Raw genomic sequence first — 25,758 nt, 5'->3', positions numbered from 1 at the left:
GTGGCAGGACTTGAAATGAGCAGTAAATGCTTGAAAACCTACAAATGTTGCTGAGTTAAAGCAGTTCTGTGTGTTAAGAAATACTAATGTTAAAATGCCTATCACATTTAGTAATGACAAAATGCATTTAAAACTTCACGCACTTAAAGGGATACTTCGGGATTTTGGCAATGAGGCCCTTTATCATCTTCCCCAGAGTCAGATGAACTTGTGGATACCATTATTATGTCTCTGCGTGCAGTTTGAAGGAAGTTGCTAACTAGTGTTAGCGCAATTGCTAACTAGTGTTAGCGCAATGACTGGAAGTCTATGGGTATCTGCTAGCAAGCATTGGCTCACGAAACTACCTTTAACTTCCTTCTTACTGCACACAGAGACATAAAAAGTGTATCCACAAGTTAATCTGACTCTGGGGAAGTAGATTTTGATTTCAGCATAAATTAAAATGTGGCACTTACTCGCCCATGGATTGATGTTTCAGCATTGTCTCGATGAAGAGTTTGGCTTTCGACTAGCCACGTGTGACATGCACACGCAGTTACAAGGCTGCTAGAATTAGCGCGGGCGGACAAGCAATATCCACCATCGTAGTACGGATGAAGCCTGAGCTGGAATGTGAAATTAACTGAAGCTGGCTAGCTTTAGATCAATTTTGCATCGTAGTATACCCCTCTGGTCTGCGATACAATTGCTGTGTTCACACAGGCAGCCCAATTCTGAGCTTTTGCCCATTTTATTGGCAAAATACCTAATTAGTGGGGGGGGGGAGATCTGAATAAGGCTGCCTGTGTAGCCAATGTAGGCCTAACTTTAAACAATGTAATGCACGTTAGAAAAGTTTTAGCAAAAGGAATATGCTTGTTCACGCTAGCAACATAACAAACATTGGCAAACATTTGCAATTTGTTTTTGGCGCGGAGTCTCATGTGACGGGTACTCTCCAGTGTGCATCATCACAAGCTTTTTTGTGTGATCCTGTGGCTCATAACCTCTATTTGACTGACTCTTCATCATATTGGTGGAATCGACTGGGATTATAATATTGTATTTATTGGCCTTAGTCCAGTCTGACAGGAAGTGGACAGGGAAAGTAAACCAGGATTGCAATCAAATCTACCAATTTCAACACCAATACAAACAGTAAAGGTCACAGGCAATTTCAGCTCATTGTTTCACCTGTTTAGGACAAGAGGAAGTGACATTTATAAATTAGGATTTATCCCAAATGGCAACCTATTCCTAGTGTACTACTTTTGACCAGGGCACAGGAAAATCTTGCCATTTAGGACACAACGTCTAGGATTCTCTGCAAAGCAAAATGCGGTTGGAGCATGTTTGTTCACCTGTTATCCAAGGAATTGGGTCTTTGTGATTGGATAAATTCTGTTATCTGAATCTGTCAGTGGAGCATATCAGATATGATGACGCAAAGAATGGAATAAAGAAAGATCTACTGTTTGCTCCTCCTGTTTCTCTCTTCTGGATTTCCTTAAATCTAGCCTACAGTACAAAATGGTCTTGCTACTGTATAGGGACTTGTTATCAGGACAGTTGTAGCCTAACCACAACCCTTTGTGTCCTTCTTGGCCTTGCAAGTTATTGTGCATTTGAGCCACTAGGGGAACATTGTGTTCCTTCCTGTGTCCAGTAAAATGAGAAGGGTGGCAGGTGTTGGCTAATGACGGTATGATCGCTCAGGGCTGGGGGATGCTCTGTAGTTCTCTACCTTTCACTGGTGGTAATTAGGATTTTGTCAATGCTTTTAGCAAGTGCACTATAATGTAGGAAAAATACCAGGCCTGGGTTAGCATGGCTGCTCAAATAACTAACTGAAATCATGACCGCTGTTAGTGGGAAATCACTTTCACTTTGAAAATATAGTGACACTGTTATTATGGAAGGAATGACGAGCAGCAACCTTTTGTGCTAACATGCAGACAGTGTCATCTGCATTAGGCTACATAGCCTACATCATTCAATGGTTTGTTGATGATGACAACAGTGACATTATATTCAGCTGGTGATGAATATCAATGTTGTGGTTCCTGTTTAATTAGCAATCTGGATAGTTTTCTGGTAATGCAGAATAAATCTGCTAGTTTCAGACCTGGGCTCCCCGATGGGGAGGCCAGGGTTTATTTTGGTCTTTATTTCTCGGTGAAGGCTGTGTGTTGAGCTGAACAGGATGTCTCTGTATTTTATAGGAAGCTGCCTGAGGTACCATCATATACTTTGTCTTCGGCTTCTGGGGTTTTCTTGTCAGGGCGACTATGACGTGTGTCTATAATAAATTGATCAAGGTGTTGGAATGTTTCAAAGCAGAGACATACTGTATGGTAGCCTCAAGGTTTTCTCCTGCATTGGGTAACTCTCAAGAGCCGAATATTGTGTCAAGAGACCACAGCTGTTCCCCTCATTAGTATCTAGCTTCCTTGCGTCTTCCTTGCTTTCCATTTCTCCCTCTAACTGTTTCCTTGTGTGTCCTATCCAGGGTTGTGGAGGCATCATGGCCCAGTGGAACCAGTTGCAGCAGCTGGAGACCAGGTATCTGGAGCAGCTGTACCACCTGTACAGCGACAGCTTCCCCATGGAGCTCCGGCAGTTCCTCGCCCCCTGGATCGAGAGCCAGGACTGGTGGGTACTTTCCTAGTTCCTATGGTTCACAACATCACTACAGAATGGGTACCTAGTACGTACAGTTCACTAACACCACTGCTGCTGGCAAGACTCGGCAGGATTACATGGCTCATTGTTGTACTTACTCATCGTATTTGTTAAGTGTTTTATTTATTTTGACTTTAGTCATCAGTGTGGCATTGATTTTCCTCTACAATCGTTATGATTTATTTTGAAATAGCAACATCAGCATTACAGCTAGACTGTTAGCAGGGAACAACACACAGGAAATTATTGACCTAATTGGCATCTCATGATGACATGTTGTCAGTTCTGCCAGGAAAAAGGGTAAATCCATATGAATTTAAAACCTTTTTGACAGCACCCCTTTTGATTCGAACAAAACCTTCCATACACATTTGCCCATTGTGGAAGTGCTCAGAAAATGACTTTTTGGACCTTAATGCCAAAACTTTCAAGAGGTAAAGGTTCTCAAAGTTGACCTATCTTGCATACCCCACCATGAGACATCCATGTCTTAATCACTGGAAAAGATAAGCGGTTGAGATTAATATAATTTAAAAGCTTATAAACAGGGTTGTCAAACTATTTTATAATTTCTGGGGGGAAAAGTTTTTTTGTAGTAAAAAAATAATTTCTTTACCTTTAACGTCAAATATCTAAAAACGTGTAAACTCCAGGGTTTTTTCATATTCGCATATGTTGAAGTTTATAATCTATTTTACATAATCTGAGGTATTTGTGTTGTGCCCGCTATCGGTTGAGACACAACATGCTCTTGAATACAGGGTGGGTGTCATGTTCTGGCTGATAAATGTGCTCAAATGGGAGACTTTCAAATGGTACCACAAAGATGGTTGTAGGTCCACACATCAGAGAATTTTGACTTAATGGAAATATGTTTTCAATTATACTGTCAATCATCCATAGGAAACCTATTAAAAATATATACAGTGGGAGAACAAGTATTTGATACACTGCCAATTTTGCAGGTTTTCCTACTTACAAAGCATGTAGAGGTCTGTAATTTTTATCATAGGTACACTTCAACTGTGAGAGACGGAATCTAAAACAAAAATCTAGAAAATCACATTGTATGATTTTTAAGTAATTAATTTGCATTTTATTGCATGACATAAGTATTTGATCACCTACCAACCAGTAAGAATTCCGGCTCTCACAGACCTGTTAGTTTTTCTTTAAGAAGCCCTCCTGTTCTCCACTCATTACCTGTATTAACTGCACCTGTTTGAACTCGTTACCTGTATAAAAGACACCTGTCCACACACTCAATCAAACAGACTCCAACCTCTCCACAATGGCCAAGACCAGAGAGCTGTGTAAGGACATCAGGGATCACATTTTAGACCTGCACAAGGCTGGGATGGGCTACAGGACAATAGGCAAGCAGCTTGGTGAGAAGGCAACAACTGTTGGCGCAATTATTAGAAAATGGAAGAAGTTCAAGATGACGGTCAATCAACCTCGGTCTGGGGCTCCATGCAAGGTCTCACCTTGTGGGGCATCAATGATCATGAGTAAGGTGAGGGATCAGCCCAGAACTACACGGCAGGACCTGGTCAATGACCTGAAGAGAGCTGGGACCACAGTCTCAAAGAAAACCATTAGTAACACACTACGCCGTCATGGATTAAAATCCTGCAGCGCACGCAAGGTCCCCCTGCTCAAGCCAGCGCATGTCCAGGCCCGTCTTAAGTTTGCCAATAACCATCTGGATGATCCAGAGGAGGAATGGGAGAAGGTCATGTGGTCTGATGAGACAAAAATAGAGCTTTTTGGTCTAAACTCCACTCGCCATGTTTGGAGGAAGAAGAAGGATGAGTACAACCCCAAGAACACCATCCCAACCGTGAAGCATGGAGGTGGAAACATCATTCTTTGGGGATGCTTTTCTGAAAAGGGGACAGGACGACTGCGCCGTATTGAGGGGAGGATGGATGGGGCCATGTATCGCGAGATCTTGGCCAACAACCTCCTTCCCTCAGTAAGAGCATTGAAGATGGGTCGTGGCTGGGTCTTCCAGCATGACAACAACCCGAAACACACAGCCAGGGCAACTAAGGAGTGGCTCTGTAAGAAGCATCTCAAGGTCCTGGAGTGGCCTAGCCAGTCTCCAGACCTGAACCCAATAGAAAATGGAGAAGGTCTGTATGGAGGAGTGGGCCAAAATCCCTGCTGCAGTGTGTGCAAACCTGGTCAAGACCTACATGAAACGTATGATCTCTGAAATTGCAAACAAAGGTTTCTGTACCAAATATTAAGTTTTGCTTTTCTGATGTATCAAATACTTATGTCATGCAATAAAATGCACATTAATTACTTAAAAATCATACAATGTGATTTTCTGGATTTTTGTTTTAGATTCCGTCTCTTACAGTTGAAGTGTACCTATGATAAAACTGACAGACCTCTACATGCTTTGTAAGTAGGAAAACCTGCAAAATCGGCAGTGTATCAAATACTTGTTCTCCCCACTGTATATACTACCAGTCAAAAGTTTGGACACACCTACTCATTCAAGGGTTTTTCTTTATTTTTAAAAAATGTTAACATTGTAGAATAATAGTGAAGACATCAAAACTATGAAATAACACAAGGTCACAGTCATGTAGTAACCAACAAAGTGTTTAAAAAATCAAAATATATTTGAGATTCTTCAAATAGCCACCCTTTTCCTTGATGACAGCTTTGCACACTCTTGGCATTCTCTCAACCAGCTTCACTTGGATTGCTTTTCCAACAGTCTTGAAGGAGTTCCCACATATGCTGAGCACTTGTTGGCTGCTTTTCCTTCAGTCTGCTGTCCGACTCATCCCAAACCATCTCAATTGGGTTGAGGTCGGGGGATTGTGGAGGCCAGGTCATCTGATGCAGCACTCCATCACTCTCCTTCTTGGTAGTTAAAATAGCCCTTACACAGCCTGGAGGTGTGTTGGGTCATTGTCCTGTTGAAAAACAAAGTAAAGTCCCACTAAGCCCAAACCAGATGGGATGGTGTATCGTTGTAGAATTCTGTGGTAGCCATGCTGGTTAAGTGTGCCTTGAATTCTAAATAAATCACACAGTGTCACCAGCAAAGCACCCCCACACCATAACACCACCACCTCTATGATTTACGGTGGGAAATACACATGTGAAGATCATCCGTTCACCCACACCGCGTCTCACAAAGACACGGCGGTTTGAACCAAAAATCTCAAATTTGGACTCCAGACCAAAGGACACATTTCCACCGGTCTAATGTCCATTGCTCGTGTTTCTTGGTCCAAGCAGGTCTCTTCTTATTATTGGTGTCCTTTAGCAGGCTATCTTCTGTATACCCCCTCTACCTTGTCACAACACAACTGATTGGCTCAAACGCATTAAGAAGGAAAGAAATTCCACAAATTAACTTTTAAGAAGGCACACCTGTTAATTGAAATGCATTCCAGGTGACTACCTCATGAAGCTGGTTGAGAGAATGTCAAGAGTGTGCAAATCTGTCATCAAGGCAAAGGGTGGCTATTTTAAAAATCTCAAATATATTTTGATTTGTTTAACAATTTTTTTTACTACATGATTCCAAATGTGTTATTTCATAGTTTTGATGTCTTCACTATTATTCTACAATGTAGAAAATAGAAAAACCCTTGAATGAGAATGTGTGTCCAAACTTTTGACTAGTACTATATAAACTCAGCAAAAAAAGAAACGTCCCTTTTTCAGGACCCTCTCTTTCAAAGAAAATTAATAAAAATCCCAATAACTTCACAGATCTTCATTGTAAAAGGTTTAAACACTGTTTCCCATGCTTGTTCAATGAACCATAAACAATTAATGAACATGCACCTGTGGAAAGGTCGTTAAGAACTAACAGCTTACAGACGGAAGGCAATTAAGGTCACAGTTATGAAAACGTAGGACACTAAAGAGGCCTTTCTACTGACTCTGAAAAACACCAAACGAAAGATGCCCAGGGTCCGTGCTCATCTGCGTGAATGTGCCTTAGGCATGCTGCAAGGAGGCATGAGGACTGCAGATGTGGCCAGGGCACTAAATTGCAATATCCGTACTGTGAGATTTTTACATTTTTAGTCATTTAGCAGACGCTCTTATCCAGAGCGACTTACAGGAGCAATTAGAGTTAAGTGCCTTGCTCAAGGGCACAGCGACAGATTTTTCACCTAATCGGTTGTTTTAGATTCCGTCTCTCACAGTTGAAGTGTACCTATGATAAAAATTACAGACCTCTACATGCTTTGTAAGTAGGAAAACCTGCAAAATCGGCAGTGTATCAAATATTATTCTCCCCACTGTACATACATACATACATACATACATACATACAGTGGGGGAAAAAAGTATTTAGTCAGCCACCAATTGTGCAAGTTCTCCCACTTAAAAAGATGAGAGAGGCCTGTAATTTTCATCATAGGTACACGTCAACTATGACAGACAAAATGAGGAGAAAAAATCCAGAAAATCACATTGTAGGATTTTTAATGAATTTATTTGCAAATTATGGTGGAAAATAAGTATTTGGTCAATAACAAAAGTTTCTCAATACTTTGTTATATACCCTTTGTTGGCAATGACACAGGTCAAACGTTTTCTGTAAGTCTTCACAAGGTTTTCACACACTGTTGCTGGTATTTTGGCCCATTCCTCCATGCAGATCTCCTCTAGAGAAGTGATGTTTTGGGGCTGTCGCTGGGCAACACGGACTTTCAACTCCCCTCCAAAGATTTTCTATGGGGTTGAGATCTGGAGACTGGCTAGGCCACTCCAGAACCTTGAAATGCTTCTTACGAAGCCACTCCTTCGTTGCCCGGGCGGTGTGTTTGAGATCATTGTCATGCTGAAAGACCCAGCCACGTTTCATCTTCAATGCCCTTGCTGATGGAAGGAGGTTTTCACTCAAAATCTCACGATACATGGCCCCATTCATTCTTTCCTTTACACGGATCAGTCGTCCTGGTCCCTTTGCAGAAAAACAGCCCCAAAGCATGATGTTTCCACCCCCATGCTTCACAGTAGGTATGGTGTTCTTTGGATGCAACTCAGCATTCTTTGTCCTCCAAACACGACGAGTTGAGTTTTTACCAAAAAGTTATATTTTGGTTTCATCTGACCATATGACATTCTCCCAATCCTCTTCTGGATCATCCAAATGCACTCTAGCAAACTTCAGATGGGCCTGGACATGTACTGGCTTAAGCAGGGGGACACGTCTGGCACTGCAGGATTTTAGTCCCTGGCTGCGTAGTGTGTTACTGATGGTAGGCTTTGTTACTTTGGTCCCAGCTCTCTGCAGGTCATTCACTAGGTCCCCCCGTAGTGGTTCTGGGATTTTTGCTCACCGTTCTTGTGATCATTTTGACCCACGGGGTGAGATCTTGCGTGGAGCCCCAGATCGAGGGAGATTATCAGTGGTCTTGTATGTCTTCCATTTCCTAATAATTGCTCCCACAGTTGATTTCTTCAAACCAAGCTGCTTACCTATTGCAGATTCAGTCTTCCCAGCCTGGTGCACGTCTACAATTTTGTTCCTGGTGTCCTTTGACAGCTCTTTGGTCTTGGCCATAGTGGAGTTTGGAGTGTGACTGTTTGAGGTTGTGGACAGGTGTCTTTTATACTGATAAGTTCAAACAGGTGCCATTAATACAGGTAACGAGTGGAGGACAGAGGAGCCTCTTAAAGAAGAAGTTACAGGTCTGTGAGAGCCAGAAATCTTGCTTGTTTGTAGGTGACCATATACTTATTTTCCACCATAATTTGCAAATAAATTCATTAAAAATCCTACAATGTGATATTCTGGATTTTTTTTTCTCAATTTGTCTGTCATAGTTGACGTGTACCTATGATGAAAATTACAGGCCTCTCTCATCTTTTTAAGTGGGAGAACTTGCACAATTGGTGGCTGACTAAATACTTTTTTTCCCCACTGTACGTACAGTTGAAGTCGGAAGTTTACATACACCTTAGCCAAATACATTTAAACTCAGTTTTTCACAATTCCTGACATTTAATCCTAGTAAAAATGCCCTGTCTTAGGTCAGTTAGGATCACCACTTTATTTTAAGAATGTGAAATGTCAGAATAATAGTAGAGAGAATGATTTATTTAAGCTTTTATTTAATCACATTCCCAGTGGGTCAGAATTTACATACACTCAATTAGGATTTGGTAGCATTGCCTTTACATTGTTTTACTTGGGTCAAACGTTTTGGGTAGCCTTCCACAAGCTTCCCACAATAAGTTGGGTGAATTTTGGCCCATTCCTCCTGACAGAGCTGGTGTAACTGAGTCAGGTTTGTAGGCCTCCTTGCTCGCACACGCCTTTTCAGTTCTGCCCACACATTTTCTGTAGGATTGAGTTCAGGGCTTTGTGATGGCCACTCCAATACCTTGACTTTGTTGTCCTTAAGCCATTTTGCCACAACTTTGGAAGTATGCTTGGGGTCATTGCCCATTTGGAAGACCTATTTGCGACCAAGCTTTAACTTCCTGACTGATGTCTTGAGATGTTGCTTCAATATGTCCACATAATCTTCCTTCCTCATGATGCCATCTATTTTGTGAAGTGCACCAGTCCCTCCTGCAGCAAAATACCCCCACAGCATGATGCGGCCACCCCCGTGCTTCACGGTTGGGATGGTGCTCTTCGGCTTGCAAGCGATTCCCTTTTTCCTCCAAACATAACGATGGTCATTATGGCCAAACAGTTATATTTTTGTTTCATCAGACCAGAGGACATTTCTCCAAAAAGTACGATCTTTGTCCCCATGTGCAGTTGCAAACCGTAGTCTGGCTTTTTTATGGCGGTTTTGGAGCAGTGGCTTCTTCCTTGCTGAGCAGCCTTTCAGGTTATGTCGATATAGGACTCGTTTTACTGTGGATATAGATACTTTTGTACCTGTTTCCTCCAGCATCTTCACAAGTTTCTTTGCTGTTGTTCTGGGATTGATTTGCACTTTTCGCACCAAATTACAATCATCCTAGGAGACAGAACGCGTCTCCTTCCTGAGCGGTATGACGGCTGTGTGGTCCCATGGTGTTTATACTTGCATACTATTGTTTGTACAGATGAACTTGGAACCTTCAGGCGTTTGGAAATTGCTCCCAAGGATGAACCAAACTTATGGAGGTCTACCATTATTTTCTGAGGTCTTGACTGATTTATTTTGATTTTCCCATGATGTCAAGCAAAGAGGCACTGAGTTTTTATTTATTTATTTATTATTATTATTTTATTTTTTTAGCAGACGCTCTTATCCAGAGCGACTTACAGTTAGTGAGTGCATACCATTTTTTTTTTTCATACTGGAATCGAACCCACAACCCTGGCGTTGCAATTGCCATCCCTGCCGGTCATTCCCTCCCCTACCCTGGACGACACTGGGCCAATTGTGCGCTGCCCCATGGGTCTCCCGGTCGCGGCCGGCTACGACAGAGCCTGGATTCGAACCAGGATCTCTAGTGGCACAGCTAGCACTGCGATGCAGTGCCTTAGACCACTGCGCCACCCGGGAGGACGGTTTATTTGAACAGTGAGAGATAGAATAACAACAAAAACATCCAGAAAAACGCATGTCAAAAATGTTCTAAATTGATTTGCATTTTAATGAGGGAAATAAGTATTTGACCCCTCTGCAAAACATGACTTAGTACTTGGTGGCAAAAGCCTTGTTGGCAATCACAGAGGTCAGACGTTTCTTGTAGTTGGCCACCAGGTTTGCACACATCTCAGGAGGGATTTTGTCCCACTCCTCTTTGCAGATCTTCTCCAAGTCATTAAGGTTTCGAGGCTGACGTTTGGCAACTCAAACCTTCAGCTCCCTCCACAGATTTTCTATGGGCTAGGCCACTCCAGGACCTTAATGTGCTTCTTCTTGAGCCACTCCTTTGTTGCCTTGGCCGTGTGTTTTGGGTCATTGTCATGCTGGAATACCCATCCACGACCCATTTTCAATACCCTGGCTGAGGAAAGGAGGTTCTCACCCAAGATTTGATGGTACATGGCCCCGTCCATCGTCCCTTTGATGCAGTGAAGTTGTCCTGTCCCCTTAGCAGAAAAACACCCCAAAGCATAATGTTTCCACCTCCATGTTTGACGGTGGGGATGGTGTTCTTGGGGTCATAGGCAGCATTCCTCCTCCTCCAAACACAGCGAGTTGAGTTGATGCCAAAGACCTTGATTTTGGTCTCATCTGACCACAACACTTTCACCCAGTTCTCCTCTGAATCATTCAGATGTTCATTGGCAAACTTCAGACGGCCCTGTATATGTGCTTTCTTGAGCAGGGGGACCTTGCGGGCGCTGCAGGATTTCAGTCCTTCACGGCGTAGTGTGTTACCAGTTGTTTTCTTGGTGACTATGGTCCCAGCTGCCTTGAGATCATTGACAAGATCCTCCCATGTAGTTCTGGGCTGATTCCTCACCGTTCTCATGATCATTGCAACTCCACGAGGTGAGATCTTGCATGGAGCCCCAGGCCGAAGGAGATTGACAGTTCTTTTGTGTTTCTTCAATTTGCGAATAATCGCACCAACTGTTGTCACCTTCTCACCAAGCTGCTTGGTGATGGTCTTGTAGCCCATTCCAGCCTTGGAGAGCTCTTTGGTCTTGGCCATGGTGGAGAGTTTGGAATCTGATTGATTGCTTCTGTGGACAGGTGTCTTTTATACAAGTAACAATCTGAGATTAGGAGCACTCCCTTTAAGAGTGTGCTCCTAATCTCAGCTCGTTACCTGTATAAAAGACACCTGGGAGCCAGAAATGTTTCTGAATGAGAGGGGGTCAAATACTTATTTCCCTCATTAAAATGCAAATAAATTATTAACATTTTTTACATGCGTCTTTCTGGATTTTGTTGTTGTTATTATGTCTCTCACTGTTCAAATAAACATACCATTAAAATTATAGACTGATCATTTCTTTGTCAGTGGGCAAACGTACAAAATCAGCAGGGGATCAAATACTTTTTTCCCTCACTGTATGTGCTCTATGCAGGGCGTACGCAGCGAACAAGGAGTCCCACGCCACGCTGGTGTTCCACAACCTGCTGGGGGAGATTGACCAGCAGTACAGCCGCTTCCTGCAGGAGAACAACGTGCTCTACCAGCACAACCTGCGTCGCATTAAGCAGCACCTGCAGTCCAAGTACCTGGAGAAACCCATGGAGATCGCCCGCATTGTAGCCCGCTGCCTCTGGGAAGAGCAGAGGCTGCTGCAGACCGCCACCACTGCCGCACAGGACGGAACGGCATCTCACCCTTCTGGCACTGTGGTGACGGAGAAACAACAGATCCTGGAGCACAACCTGCAGGACATCAGGAAGAGGGTTCAGGTGAGACTGCATGTTTAGTCCAAAGAACAGGATCTTGTTCTTCAATAGGTGTTTTTACACAGACAGATTATTTAATACCTCATTTGATTTATATGCTTTACTTGTTATTTTGATATAGGATATGGAACAAAAGATGAAGATGCTTGAGAATCTCCAGGATGATTTTGACTTCAACTACAAGACCCTTAAAAGTCAGGGTGGTAAGTTTCACATTTTTATATTACATTAAATTCTATAAATGTTTTGCTAGAATTTTATCTGAATTTGTGGATAGGATATCTTTTAGGTCTTTGAGGCTCTACTATTATAATCTACTACTACTATTTATTTGGCTGGTTCTTGCTTTGAAACTCTGACCCACCATCAAATTCTACCAAATATCACTGACTCTTAAATCTACAGATAACCCACCCAACTCCTCTCCTATTTGCTCAGAGTTGTCCCAGGACATGAATGGGAACAGCCAGGCGGCAGCAACCAGGCAGAAGATGTCTCAGCTGGAACAGATGCTGAGTGCTCTGGACCAGCTCAGGAGGGTAGGGCCCTTATACACCCCTCCTTAGTGTCCATTGGACCCTACATCGTACACCCTTCTTTTAGAGGGTCCTTTTTACCCTGAATCAGGATAGTCCTAATTTCTGCAATAAGTAGGCTAGGCTAGTTGACATTCCGCTCGAACTACATACGCGTGTGCAAGAAATTACATAAACCTGCACACTAACATGTTTGTTAAATAATAAGATTTTTTGTAAGCAATAGAATTGGGTTATTCATTCTGTAATTATCAGCAGCAAGCTCAAACTGTCTGCCCCAGGCAGCCTGCTTCCCTATCCATTGCAGCCCCGACTTAAACATTCGGACTCGGCAGCAGTACCTTTCACTACACATGCAGGGATCTGTATGTGTGTTGATATTAATGTGCGCTCGATGATTCATTTTCAATTGAGTTCAATTAATATTCATGCTGCTGTCAAGCACTAAATATTTATGAGCAAGATAAGAAGGACGGTAATAGCTGTCAACTTCTGGAGAATGTGGGAGTGGAGACTATTTAGTTTTTTTAATGATAATTTCCCTAAGGCCAAAATTGTAAAACAAATTCACTAATCATGTTGTCCAACATGATAATCATCCTAAGAATCATGTGCAAAATATAATCATCCAGCGGTAGCCTCGAGGTTAGAGAACCGGGCCAGCAACCGGAGAGTTGCTGGCATCAATATCTCAGGTGCCACCTACAGTTTATCTTCCCTTGTGCACTGCACTGTGGCAACCCTCTGCTCCAGCCTCTCCAACCTAAAGTGTGTGTGTATATATCAGGGGGTTGGATAAAAAGCAGAAGACACATTTCCATCTCATGTGGATTAATAAAATATATCTTATCTTAAAAGTATTTCCAGAACCCCCTGAATATCACTTTAACACTGGTTGTGGTTGTATCAGTGTCAGAAGGATGTGCTGTTGTCCCTCTCTGTTGTAGCAAATTGTGACAGAGATGGCGGGGCTGCTGTCAGCCATGGACTTTGTCCAGAAGAACCTGACCGATGACGAGCTGGCTGACTGGAAGAGGAGGCAGCAGATTGCCTGCATCGGAGGACCACCCAACATCTGCCTGGACCGCCTGGAGACATGGTCAGTTACCATTAGTAACCTTTACTTTCCACATGTTAAACCCCTTTTTTATGTGCCCTCCCCATGACCGTACACTATCTATCTCCCCCAACACTCATGTAGAGTAAACGTCAGAGAGGCGAAGAAGGAGAATTTGTAGTCAATACAAGACACCATAAGATAAATTGTAGTTCCAAATTTAGTTTAACATAAACAAAGTAGCACTGCCATAATGACTGACCTAGACTAACCTTTGGGACCTCTAGGATTACGTCCCTGGCTGAGTCTCAGCTGCAGATCCGCCAGCAGATCAAGAAGCTGGAGGAGCTCCAGCAGAAGGTGTCCTATAAGGGAGACCCAATCATCCAGCACCGGCCCGCTCTGGAGGAGAAGATAGTGGACTTGTTCAGGAACCTCATGAAGAGGTGGGGAGCTTCTCTTTAGCTTTAACACCTATCACATGTCCAGATGGTTTGGATATTTATTATAGGATAGAATTTGTATAATATTCAGATGTTTTGGATACATGGCATAGACTTTGGCATATATGGAGATATTTGGACATCTTTTATTATGATGGGCATTAGATGAGGCTTCGGAGCTTTGTCCATCTCGGACTTCCACCACTGTGCTCTAATGCGCCGCCTCTTGTCTGGTCGTGGTATTGCAGTGCGTTCGTGGTGGAGAGGCAGCCTTGTATGCCCATGCATCCAGACCGACCACTGGTCATCAAGACAGGTGTGCAGTTCACCAACAAAGTCAGGTAAGAGGAGCTGTGGGACAACTCAGTGCCACCAGTTGATGAATATGTTGAATACAAACTGCATTATTTGACGCCTTTGGCGTTTGCATTATGTGCTCTCACCAAATGTTATTTTCCAAATATTTTCTCTCTTTTCAGATTACTGGTGAAGTTTCCAGAATTGAATTACCAGCTGAAGATCAAAGTTATTATTGACAAGTGAGTTTTGCGTGCCCATCGTCCATCACTCCCATGATCATGTCTGATTTGCATAGAACACAACGATCGACTCTGTCCCAGGGAAGTTGTTTTGTGAATTTACCTCTGTTTTTTTCTCAGGGAATCTGGGGACGTGGCTGCTATTCGAGGGTAAGTGACTTATGTAACGTTGAAACCCTTTGATGACTCCAAAGCTTTCAGTCTTAGAATGTCCCTTTTGCCATGGAGCCTGTGAATAACCTACTCTACCCTGCTCCTCCTAGGTCCAGAAAGTTCAACATCCTTGGTACCAACACCAAGGTGATGAACATGGAGGAGTCCAACAATGGCAGTCTGTCAGCAGAGTTCAAACACCTGGTGAGTGACTGTCTGCTAGTCAGTATAGTGGTGAGCCTAGTGTGGTACTGTACAGTATGTTGCTTGACTGATAATTGCCCTTCTCTTTCAGACCCTGAGGGAACAGAGGTGTGGCAATGGTGGCAGGACCAACAGTGATGTGAGTCCCACACTCAATCTTGAATGCTCCTTTTCTTATGGTGACTGATGTAGCTATACTGTTAAATTAAACTTAACATTTTGGGGATTTATAGTACAATTGTCATCAGTATTGATAGTAGCATCAATCGACCTATAACCCTGACTGTCCTGTTCCTCCTCAGGCCTCCCTGATCGTCACAGAGGAGCTCCATCTAATCACCTTTGAGACAGAGGTCTACCACCAGGGCCTGAAGATCGACCTGGAGGTGAGACCTAGCTTAGCTCTCTACCTGTGTACACACACAGTCGGCTTGGGGAATTTCTATTGTGCTTCCTAACTCCCAGGTGGTGTTTGTCAAGTCTCATTACGGCCACACCAAACACTCAGCATGTAATCCCCTAACTCCACTTTAATCCTACATCAGCAGGAATTACATGGAGATTAGATATTTAAGGCCAAGAGTTAGCTCTGCCACACACAGTGAGCCAATAGACGAGTCATTATCATTATCATTATCAGGGGCCTGGCTCTGCTCTCCCCATGCACAGAATACCAATGAGCTGATTCAGTAATCACACTTGATCTCCATGCTTCCTGCTGTTGCTTCTCCTCGCGCCCATCATCCCTCCCCTCAACCCCCGGCCGGTGGAGCGTGTCCAGGGGTGATCCGTCTCTGACCCACTCTATACCTCCCTAAACACCACCATTGTTCCTCCCTCTGATAGCACCGTAGCTAGCCCAAGCCCCCTGCTGGGACACAGGAACCATTCATCTAGTGCAGGGGTGTCAAACTCATTTTAGCTCAGGGGCCACATGGAGGAAAATCTATTCCCAAGTGGGCCGGACCGGAAAAATCATGGTATATATAACTTAAAAACAACAACTTCAGATTGTTTTCTTTGTTTTAATACGATCAACATACAACATAAAGCTGGAGCCTGAGGACAGTGTGTCCAAAATAGTACAAGCACAACATCACTATTAATCATAAAACACGTCAAGTTTATTTGAAAATTCTAAAGAAAAAGAACACACAAACACACAATGCCTCAGTGATTAACAGAACTGTTTCACAGATCACAGAACTATATCAGGGTGTCATTTCTCAGGCAGAAATGTAGATAAAAATAATGAAATCCTGTTCCCCAAACAAGTGCAAAAACCACAGAGTCAAGAATAGGTTAAATATACAAATAAAATAAAATCAATTAAAAACAATAGCACATCAACATAAAAACATATAAACATAAATCTGAAAGCGTTGCTCAAACTCCCGTAACAGTCCCGTTATTTTATCTTTGAACCGCTTCATGTCTGCCACATGTTGGGTCGCGCACACATTTTTCAGACAGGGGAAGTGAGCTGCATCACCACCGGCAAGTTGCGTCTCCCACAATGACAGCTTCAACTTGAAAGAACGTATGCTGTCATAATACTGCGTGACAACTTTGTTGCGCCCTTGCAGCTGTTTGTTCAAGTTATTCAGGTGCTCTGTAACATCCACCATAAATGCAAGGTCCTGCATCCATTCTGCGGAATGAAATTCTAACACTGGTTTGCCCTTTTCTTCCATGAACTGTTCAATTTCTTCTCGTAAATCAAAGAAACGCCTCAGCACAGCACCTTGGCTTAACCATCTTACCTCAGTGTGGTATGGCAGGCCATAGATGTGGTCTTTCTCTCTGAGAAGGCTGTCAAACTGACAGTGATTCAGGCTTCTGGATCGGATGAAATTAACAGTTTGGATGACCACCTTCATGACGTTATCCATCTTTAATGACTTGCAACACAAAGCCTCCTGGTGCAAAATACAGTGAAAAGTCAAAAATCACGTCCCTCCATTTGCAGATTGCGCTTTCTCTCTGAACTTTGTCACAACGCCTGCTTTTTTCCCGATCATTGAGGGCGTACCATCTGTAGCCAGGCTGACAGCGCGGGACCAGTCCACTCCGACCCTGTCCAGCGCGCCGACGAGTGCGGTAAAAATATCAGCTGCTGTCGTTGTATCTGTCATCGGCACCAACTCCACGAACTCCTCGGTGACGGTCAATGTGTCATCAACTCCGCGGATGAAAATGGCCAGTTGTGCAACATCTGTAATGTCCGTGCTTTCATCAATTGCAACCGAAAACGCAATAAATGACTTTACTTTTTGCTTCAACTGGCTGTCCAAATCCACTGAAAGATCGGAAATCCTGTCTGCAACTGTGTTTCTTGTCAGGCTGATATTTGCAAAAGCCTGCCGCTTTTCAGGGCACACAATCTCCGCTGCCTTCATCATGCATGTTTTTACAAATTCACCCTCACTAAATGGTTTTGAAGCCACTGCGATTTCATTAGCAATGAGGTAGCTAGCTTTCACTGCAGCGTCACTGATGTCTCGGCTGTGAGTAAACACAGACTGCTGTTTCTTCAGACCCGCCAACAGTTCATTCACCTTCTCTCATCTCCGCTGTCCTTGAAAGTTGTCATATTTGTCGGCATGAAGACTCATATAGTGGCGACGAAGGTTATATTCTTTCAGCACTGCAACATGCTCTGAACACACCAAACATACAGCTTTCCCATTCAATTCCGTGAATAAATAGGATGACCATTTTTCTTGGAACACTCTGCACTTTTTTTTTCTTTTTCAAAATCATCTCGCGGGCTGGATTAAACCCGTTTGCGGGCCTGATCCGGCCCGCGGGCCGGACGTTTGACACCCCTGATCTAGTGGTTATGCCCTGCAGGGCTTTGTGTTGAGCTCAACACTGCGGCGCTGGCCCCCCTGAACACAGCAGTGTGAAAATGCATTAGCTAGGATAATTAAGACATTAGCATTGAGAAATGGAGGGAAATTAGCGTGTGTGTGTTAGAGGGTTTGGCACACCCACGTTATGAAGTAATTTATCACAACACTCCCGTCTTCTATAAACGACACCATTTAGCAAGGCAAGGAGGAGTGCTGCTGTGTGATTAAGACTTAATTCTCAGTGAGGGACTAAACACTCAGTGAGGGACTAAACACAGTGAGGGACTAAACACATGGACAGCTTTTCCTCCCTTATGGACAACTACTTTGTCACAGCCATCAAAAAAATAAAAATGTCCATTCAGCGTAGAATTTAGTTTATTTATTAAATGGCATTTCATGTCAGACTTGAATAGAATGACCAAACAACCTAGATGAGTTTTGAAAGCCTGGCAAAAAGTGTGAATGCTCCATACGTATATCTTCATTGATCCAATGTCCAGGTTACCCATTCTTCATGTGTTTCTCTATGGACCTTTAGACCCATTCTCTACCAGTGGTGGTCATCTCCAACATCTGCCAGATGCCCAACGCCTGGGCCTCCATCCTGTGGTACAACATGCTGACTAACCACCCCAAGGTAAGACGGCTATCGCCACCTCGTGTTAGACCACTGTCCTGTAACTTCTGTCCCCCAAATACAGTCCGTTTTATTGATATCATCTTTACTGTGTCATACATTCTTTGCATTGGCATCTGTCTTGGAGAGGGTTAAAATGTGTGAGAAATGAATCCACTTTGACCACCTCCTCCTGTTGTCATGTCCTATAGAACGTGAACTTCTTCACCAAGCCTCCGGTGGGGACGTGGGATCAGGTAGCGGAGGTGCTGAGCTGGCAGTTCTCCTCCACCACTAAGAGAGGCCTGACCATCGAGCAGCTCACCACCCTGGCTGAGAAACTACTTGGTGAGGAACCTTTCTGTCTGCAACTCTACCTTAATCTGGATTGGATGGGTCCATAGCAATAGAATGATGATGATGATGTCTGTCTGTCACAGAACATTGAATGAGAGTCGAATGAATGTCCACTTTAGTAATTATATTTCTATGGATGGGTCCACCTATACCTGACTGGTACTGTCTGTATGGCATCAATGCCTAATAAATGTGTTTGTGTTGTTTGTCCAGGGCCGTGTGTGAACTACTCTGGATGCCAGATCACCTGGGCCAAGTTCTGCAAAGTATGTCCTTGCCCAATCAGTCTCTCTTGTTCTCTATTGATATTGTGGGATGGTTATCTAGCTGTCGTAAACAGCTTCAGTTTGAATTGATTAGTTCCTCCTTTGTCCTCAGGAGAACATGGCGGGTAAAGGCTTCTCTTTCTGGGTTTGGCTGGACAACATCATTGACCTAGTTAAGAAGTACATCCTGGCTTTGTGGAATGAAGGGTGAGAGGTCGCTTCTGTTTGTTTACCGACTTGTTACTGGAACAGCTGGGTAAAAATCCAAGTTGGAGGGAGTTGAGTTCATGACATTGAGTTCATATGAGCAATGCAGAGAACTGTAATACTGAGCCGTTGAACCCTAGATAGTGGGAAACTGGATTGAGGACAAGTACAGGTTTTAGGGTTAATGCACAAGTGTAAAGTGTCAAGTGTAATGGAGTTAAATTGTCTCCCTTTTAGTCTTTCTCTGTGCTATCTGGTGAAAGTGAAAATAAAAACCTCATATTTTTCTCTCTGCTCTCTCTGTGCAGGTATATTCTGGGTTTCATCAGTAAGGAGAGGGAGAGGGCCATCCTGAGCCCTAAGCCTCCTGGCACCTTCCTGCTGCGCTTCAGTGAGAGCAGTAAGGAGGGAGGCATCACCTTCACCTGGGTGGAGAAGGACATCAGTGGTAAGAGGACAGTCTGTCTGTCTGTCTGTCTTTGTCTCTTTCTTTTCTATTGTGCGTGTCATTTGGTCTTTGTCTATGTTGCACATTATTTAGTTTCATCTCATTATTGCTCTTGTGACATGGTTTCATATCTCTCTCATTCTCTCTGTGTGTCTGTAGGGAAGACTCAGATCCAATCGGTGGAGCCTTACACCAAGCAGCAGCTCAACAGCATGTCCTTTGCAGAGATCATTATGGGATACAAGATCATGGACGCCACCAATATCCTGGTGTCTCCGCTGGTCTACCTCTTCCCAGAGATTCCCAAGGAGGACGCCTTTGGGAAGTACTGCCGACCGGAAGCTGCTCCAGAGGCTGAACTCGGAGACCCATGTAGTAGTAAGTCAATCAGGAAGTTGAACATAATGTCATGAAAACTGTGGGATGAGTTTGTTAATGAAAGAAGATCTGGAAATACCTCATAATGAATATTTATTTACTGTTTTGGAGGTTGATGCTTTGTGACATGGGGAATATTTAGATCTGTGTGTAAGTTAAAACGTGTTTTGATTTTCTCCCACAGCCATTCAACCATACTTAAAGACAAAGTTCATCTGTGTAACCCCGTAAGTATCCACTTTCCTTGAGAGCTGTTTTTAGTGTTAAATTCCCTCACAGGGGTTAGTTAATGCTCGTCAGTGACCTCACACTAGGTTGTGTAATGGAAACTGGGACAGTAATGTACCTTCCTAGAAAGTCTTGACACTCTTTTCTGCCTATGTTGCAAAATTGAAATTGAAACTTTTTTATTCTATGAAATGTTTGAGTGTCCTCCAGAACATCCCCTTGTTGGGTTCTTGTAAGGGTGGGGCTGGGGTTTTAACCCTGGTAGAAGAGTGGTTCCCAGATCGTTCCTCTAAAGTCATCACCAACAAACTGTGACACACTGATTCACTATCAGTCAGTGTCTTTCCCTTATTTGTACAGTCATTGGTCTGCCCTGGGGACAGTAGAACAGGAAGCACAGGACTGTAGGCAGGTGGGAGGAAAGTGTACACATCTCTCTAGACAAAGCAGAGTGGAAAAAGCAAGTAAGGATCCCCAGACAAAAGCATACAGATCACTTTAATACGAATCGCTCAACACAGTAATACCACCAGTAGAACCAAAGAGAAAGCTTACCTTGCACTTATAGGGGAACAGACAGTGTGTCGTGTTCTGTAGGCCATGCAGTGCTCTATTCCGGGACGGAGAGGGTGTGTGTGAGATTAGCAGAGGGATCAGAGGGGTGTGTATACTGGCTAACCCAGGGGTGGAGGTAGTGTTTCGGGGTGGGGGTGGCAGCATTGGAGAGGTTTGCTCAGTGAGAACCTGACCTGTCTCTGTAGGACTAGACGGGTGTGTTCTACATAGTTGGAGGTGTCTGTTGGGGTGGAGGGGGGTGTTGGAGAGGATTGCTCAGTGAGATCCTGACCTGTCTCCGTAGGTGCCCTTCCGTGTTCATGGACTTTCCGGACAGCGAGCTGCTTGGGAACGGGATATTCCCTGGGTAGGCAGTGGGGGGGGCATGTAGGGCTGTGTGTGTGTTTCTCTACGTCTGTGTGTGTGAGGGTGGGTGAGACTCAGACAAGGGATGGAGTAATAAGTCCCTCGCCATCCTCATCTAGACCCCCCACCCCTCACCATTTTGTTTCCAACTCACTGCCACTCTCCTTGGTTCTAACACCAGAGCATTTTCCAGTCATATTGTATGCAGCCATTTTGAGTTGGTTTCATCCTACTCAAGATGGCTTCCCTTTCCCAATCACATCCTCCGTAGATCATTCACCTTTCAAACTCCCTGTATGTCTACGTATTGGTGTCATGACCACTCCATTAAAATCAGTCCACACTGGCCATGTTTAGTTTACAGCTTGATAACTGTATCAAAATGGTCCCCATCTCACAGTCATTATTATTATTGGGCTCCCGAGTGGCGCAGTGGTCTAAGGCACTGCATCTCAGTGATAGAGGCGTCACTACAGACCCCCTGGTTCGATTCCAGGCTGTATCACAACCGGCCGTGATTGGGAGTCCCATAGGGCGGCGCACAATTGGCCCAGCGTCATCCGGGTTTGGCCGGTGTAGGCCGACATTGTAAATAAGAATTTGTTCTTAACTGACTTGCCTAGTTAAATAAAGGAAAAATAAAATACAAATAAAATAAAAAATGAACTGGCTAGAACAGCAGGAGGGGAGAAGAGGCCGTGGATTGATAGGCTGTAGACTGAATGTCTCATTGGGAGAAGTGCCTTCAGTGGAGATTAACTCCTAACGCCCTAACATTGGTCCTTACTTTAGTTCTCCACCGCAGGAGGTTGGTGACACCTTAACTAGGGAGGACGGGCTCGTGGTAATGGCTGGAGCGGAATCAGTGGAATGGTATCAAATACATCAAACGCATGGTTTGATGCCATTCCATTGGCTCCGTTCCAGTCATTATTATGAGCCGTTCTCCCCTCAGTAGCCTACACTGTTCTCCACATATTACTTTATAGTAGTAGGTTGCTGTGACACATCATGCACTTTTAGAATGAAATGTCTGTCAGGGGTGTAGAGGGTTTTGGTGTGTTTCTGCCCACTGGCCTGCTCTAACCAACTAGATTGTGTAGAATACTTGTCATTAACATTCCCACTAACCATCCCAGCCTCCTTATGTGACAATGTGCTCAGTGCTGCCCCCAAGAGGAGAAGCCATTTCTCTCTCTCTCATTCACACATCCACTGCACTCCTATCCCCCTTTCTTTCTGCTACTGTAGTCTAACTTCAATCATTCGTTGGCCACTGGGAAGCACATTAACACATAGTGGCTGAACTGACCTAACCTTGGAGTCATTGGCTCACCTTTCACTAATCCGACCCAGTCAACACTGAACTACTTTAGTCATGTATTTAAACCTGTAATACTGTGTGTACATGTAATAATGTGGAGTATTGTCCCAATCTATGGTGACATAACAGCAGTGATGATGATGACAATGACTTACGCACTGGCAGTAGACTGACAGTTAGTTTATCGCTTGTGGTAAAATGGACATAGAGATGTAATCGCTATGACGTCTGTGTGTGACTGTATGTGTTTAACATCTAGTCTTGGTGTGTCTCTCCTATCCTGTATTGTCTTGTTGCAGCACCAACTCTGGTAACACCAGTGACCTGTTTCCCATGTCCCCTCGCACCCTGGATTCTCTGATGCACAACGAGGCTGAGACCAACCCTGGCCCACTGGGTGAGTCCTAATACACACACTAACACACACGCAGACAAACACACACATGCACATACTCGTACTGTACTTGCATGTGAGGCAAGGTTTAACTTGTTTTAATGGCAGCCCTCTTGCTTTCTGTCTTCCCAGATTCCCTCACTCTGGACATGGAGTTGAGTACTGATGCGGCGTCACCCATGTGAAGACATGAATGAACCAGACTAATTTTAAATATTTTAACTCCCCGTTTTCTTAAAAATAAATATCATCCACAGGTACCTCTGTCCCATATTGTGAAAGGGAACAAGACACATTACATTTAGCCACATGTTTTGTTCTTTACCTTTCACCTAACACACCAACAGCGTCATTGCGCAAAATGGTACGCAGCATCATCTGGATATGTGTGCAACAAAAGTTCAACGTTAACCTTCTGCTACCATTTCTGTCAAGCCATCTACGCATACAGTTTGATGCATACGTTAGATAAAGGCAAATGCAGCGTTCCATTGGAAATGAATGTACTTCTGGTGTACCAAAATGCAATGGCGCTATCGGTGTGATCGAGGCGTTAGTATCAATGTTTTGAAAAGCCACGTCTCCCTCCCTGTGGGTGTTTCACAAAGTACCTTGTATTTAAATTGTGTATTTTAATACAAAATTATATTTTTGTTTCCTTGAATTTCTTAAAATGGTTTTGATCTCAACCTTCATTTTTGAACCAGCGCTTTTGTTTTTATAAGAATGTCTGAAGAGGAAGATTGCTATCTAGCTTTTCAAAGATAATAAGTTATTCTTTGTTAGCTTGAAAGTTCTAGCTTTTCAAAGATAATAAGTTATTCTTTGTTAGCTTCATAGTTCTCAATTACCTATTCTATGATAACCTTTTTGGTAGTCCGTCCGTCTGTCTCCCATTAAATTCTCTATTGAAGGGGACACCTGTATCTTTATGTTCCTTTGTATTTGATTGAGAAATATCCTGGTCCATTCTTTCCGGTTGTATCTTATTCCTTTTTTTTTTTTTTTTTTAATCTATAATCTCACTGTAACACAATGAGTCAGTAATATGATGTGTTTCTAAAAACCAAGGAGATAAGAACCAAGGTGACTGGAGTGAATTTGTTAATTGAACATTCATTTATAAAGGTCATTTATGTGAATGGCGCTGGTTTTCGTTTTGGGTGTCTGAAATGGCGTTGATAATGACAGGATATTTCCCTGACCTTCTCTGCTGTCTCCTGTCTCAGCCTCGGATCAGCCCCGCTCTCAGCAGGCAGCAGCATGTCTCAGTTGAAGGGAAAATACTGATTCTTCCCTGGATTGTAGAGCACGTTGACGTTTGTCTTGAATCTTGCCCTGAGCAATTTCCGCTAGCTGGGCCAGCTGCAATGTCAAAATTGGCGATATCGTAAAAAAATAGTTTTCCTTAATTTAGGGTTAGGCATTGGGTTAGAAGTGTGGATTAGGGTTAGGTTTAAAATCAGATTTTATGACTTTGTGGCTGTGCCAGCTAGTGACCACTCTGCAGAGCTGTCTATAGGACAACATTCATGACATATGCCAACCTGCGACTGTAGATAGAAATGTACATTATTCTCTGGGGTTTTTAATTCATACACACCCCCTTCGTCCTTTATAGTTTGTCATAATGTGAATAGCAGTTGTTGTTTTCATTGATCCATAAAAATAGAATTATCATTGCCACAGTACTGCACTAGTCTGTGCCGTAATGGTTTATGTAGTGCCTATCTCATATCGTATTAATGATTTATTTTAAGCGAACACTTCTTGAATGTGTTGACCTTGACCTTGTTTTTTTTGTTATTTACATAATGTTAGTATCAGTTTCTAATGATATTTCACTTTTCTGTTTGATTGTATATGGGTATGATATGATACCACACTTGTCCATCGCTTCATGACTTAAGTGCTCAGTTGAATCTGTAATTGAGTTCACTCTGTAGATGTTATTTGAAAAAAGCTATCTGTATATTATGCTGTAACTAATCTTATATTTGTTTAAAAATCATAAAAACAAAAAAAATATTATCCCTCATATGGACTCGTTTGTCTATCTTATTTGATTTTCCCTATTTAATTGAGTTATTTTAAGCAGATGTGTATTTTTTTTTTTTAAACCTGTGATCCAGTTGCATAGCTTAAAGTCTTTACATATTTGTGTTTGCAAACAAGCTATTCATAGGTTGCGCCTCAATCACTCAGTCGAGTCATGCCATTGTTATGAACATTCTCCACCTGCCCTCCATCAGTGGTGCCCTAAAGTGGTGATGAGCCCATTCATTTTGGACGGAGGCTAACTACTGTTTAGTCTAAATTACACTATAGTGCCTGGAAATAAGATGACATTGCTAAAGTAGTCAAATATTTAGTAGGAAACAACTTTGCCAGCATGTCGGTCCTGTATAGCTCAGTTGGTAGAGCAGGGGTGTCAAACTCATTCCATGGAGGGCCTAGTGTCTGCAGGTTTTGGGTTTTTCCTTTCAATTAAGACCTAGACAATCAGGTGAGGGGAGTTCTTTACTAATTACTGACCTTAATTAATCAATCAAATACTAGGGAGGAGTGAAAACCCGCAGACACTCGGCCCTCTGTGGAATGAGTTTGACACGTGTGTGGTAGAGCATGGCGCTTGCAACGCCAGGGTTGTGGGTTCGATTCCCACGGGGGGCCAGTATGAAAACAATGTATGCACTCACTAACTGTAAATCGCTCTGGATAAGAGCGTCTTCTAAATGACTAAAATGTAAATGTCAAATTTACTTTAGGCAGTGTTGTCATTAGCTAACAAAATGTTTGTCAAAAATAGCTAGCAATGCTAACGTTAGCTAGCTAAAATCCGGTG

The 25,758-nt window shown here is 43.2% G+C and overlaps 1 protein-coding gene across 8 annotated transcripts in view; it reads left to right on the top strand.

The window, feature by feature from the left end:
* LOC121569579 (signal transducer and activator of transcription 3) overlaps positions 1–24,951 on the top strand; it is a 33,631-nt gene extending 8,680 nt beyond the window's left edge. For 2 of the 8 annotated variants that reach the window (XM_041880661.2, XM_041880660.2), the window contains 22 exons: positions 2,492–2,634; positions 11,651–11,987; positions 12,106–12,187; positions 12,390–12,523; positions 13,468–13,619; positions 13,865–14,023; positions 14,269–14,361; positions 14,500–14,559; positions 14,680–14,709; positions 14,823–14,916; positions 15,008–15,055; positions 15,219–15,302; positions 18,313–18,411; positions 18,603–18,738; positions 18,961–19,013; positions 19,126–19,220; positions 19,529–19,668; positions 19,828–20,046; positions 20,231–20,273; positions 21,134–21,196; positions 22,819–22,916; positions 23,022–24,951. In XM_041880661.2, coding sequence (XP_041736595.1) covers positions 2,507–2,634; positions 11,651–11,987; positions 12,106–12,187; positions 12,390–12,523; positions 13,468–13,619; positions 13,865–14,023; positions 14,269–14,361; positions 14,500–14,559; positions 14,680–14,709; positions 14,823–14,916; positions 15,008–15,055; positions 15,219–15,302; positions 18,313–18,411; positions 18,603–18,738; positions 18,961–19,013; positions 19,126–19,220; positions 19,529–19,668; positions 19,828–20,046; positions 20,231–20,273; positions 21,134–21,196; positions 22,819–22,916; positions 23,022–23,098 — 2,424 coding nt within the window. In that variant the 5' untranslated portion in view covers positions 2,492–2,506 and the 3' untranslated portion in view covers positions 23,099–24,951. The remainder of the gene's footprint in view (positions 1–2,491; positions 2,635–11,650; positions 11,988–12,105; positions 12,188–12,389; positions 12,524–13,467; positions 13,620–13,864; positions 14,024–14,268; positions 14,362–14,499; positions 14,560–14,679; positions 14,710–14,822; positions 14,917–15,007; positions 15,056–15,218; positions 15,303–18,312; positions 18,412–18,602; positions 18,739–18,960; positions 19,014–19,125; positions 19,221–19,528; positions 19,669–19,827; positions 20,047–20,230; positions 20,274–21,133; positions 21,197–22,818; positions 22,917–23,021) is intronic. The other 6 variants (XM_041880665.2, XM_041880664.2, XM_041880663.2 and 3 more) reach the window with 6 other exon arrangements.
* The last annotated feature ends 807 nt before the right edge of the window (positions 24,952–25,758 follow it).

The sequence above is a fragment of the Coregonus clupeaformis genome, chromosome 30 (assembly GCF_020615455.1).
Source record: "Coregonus clupeaformis isolate EN_2021a chromosome 30, ASM2061545v1, whole genome shotgun sequence".
In the NCBI taxonomy this organism is placed as follows: Eukaryota; Metazoa; Chordata; class Actinopteri; order Salmoniformes; family Salmonidae; genus Coregonus; species Coregonus clupeaformis.
The sequence above is the reverse complement of the archived record's forward strand: the minus strand, read 5'-3'. Positions and strand labels throughout refer to the sequence as shown.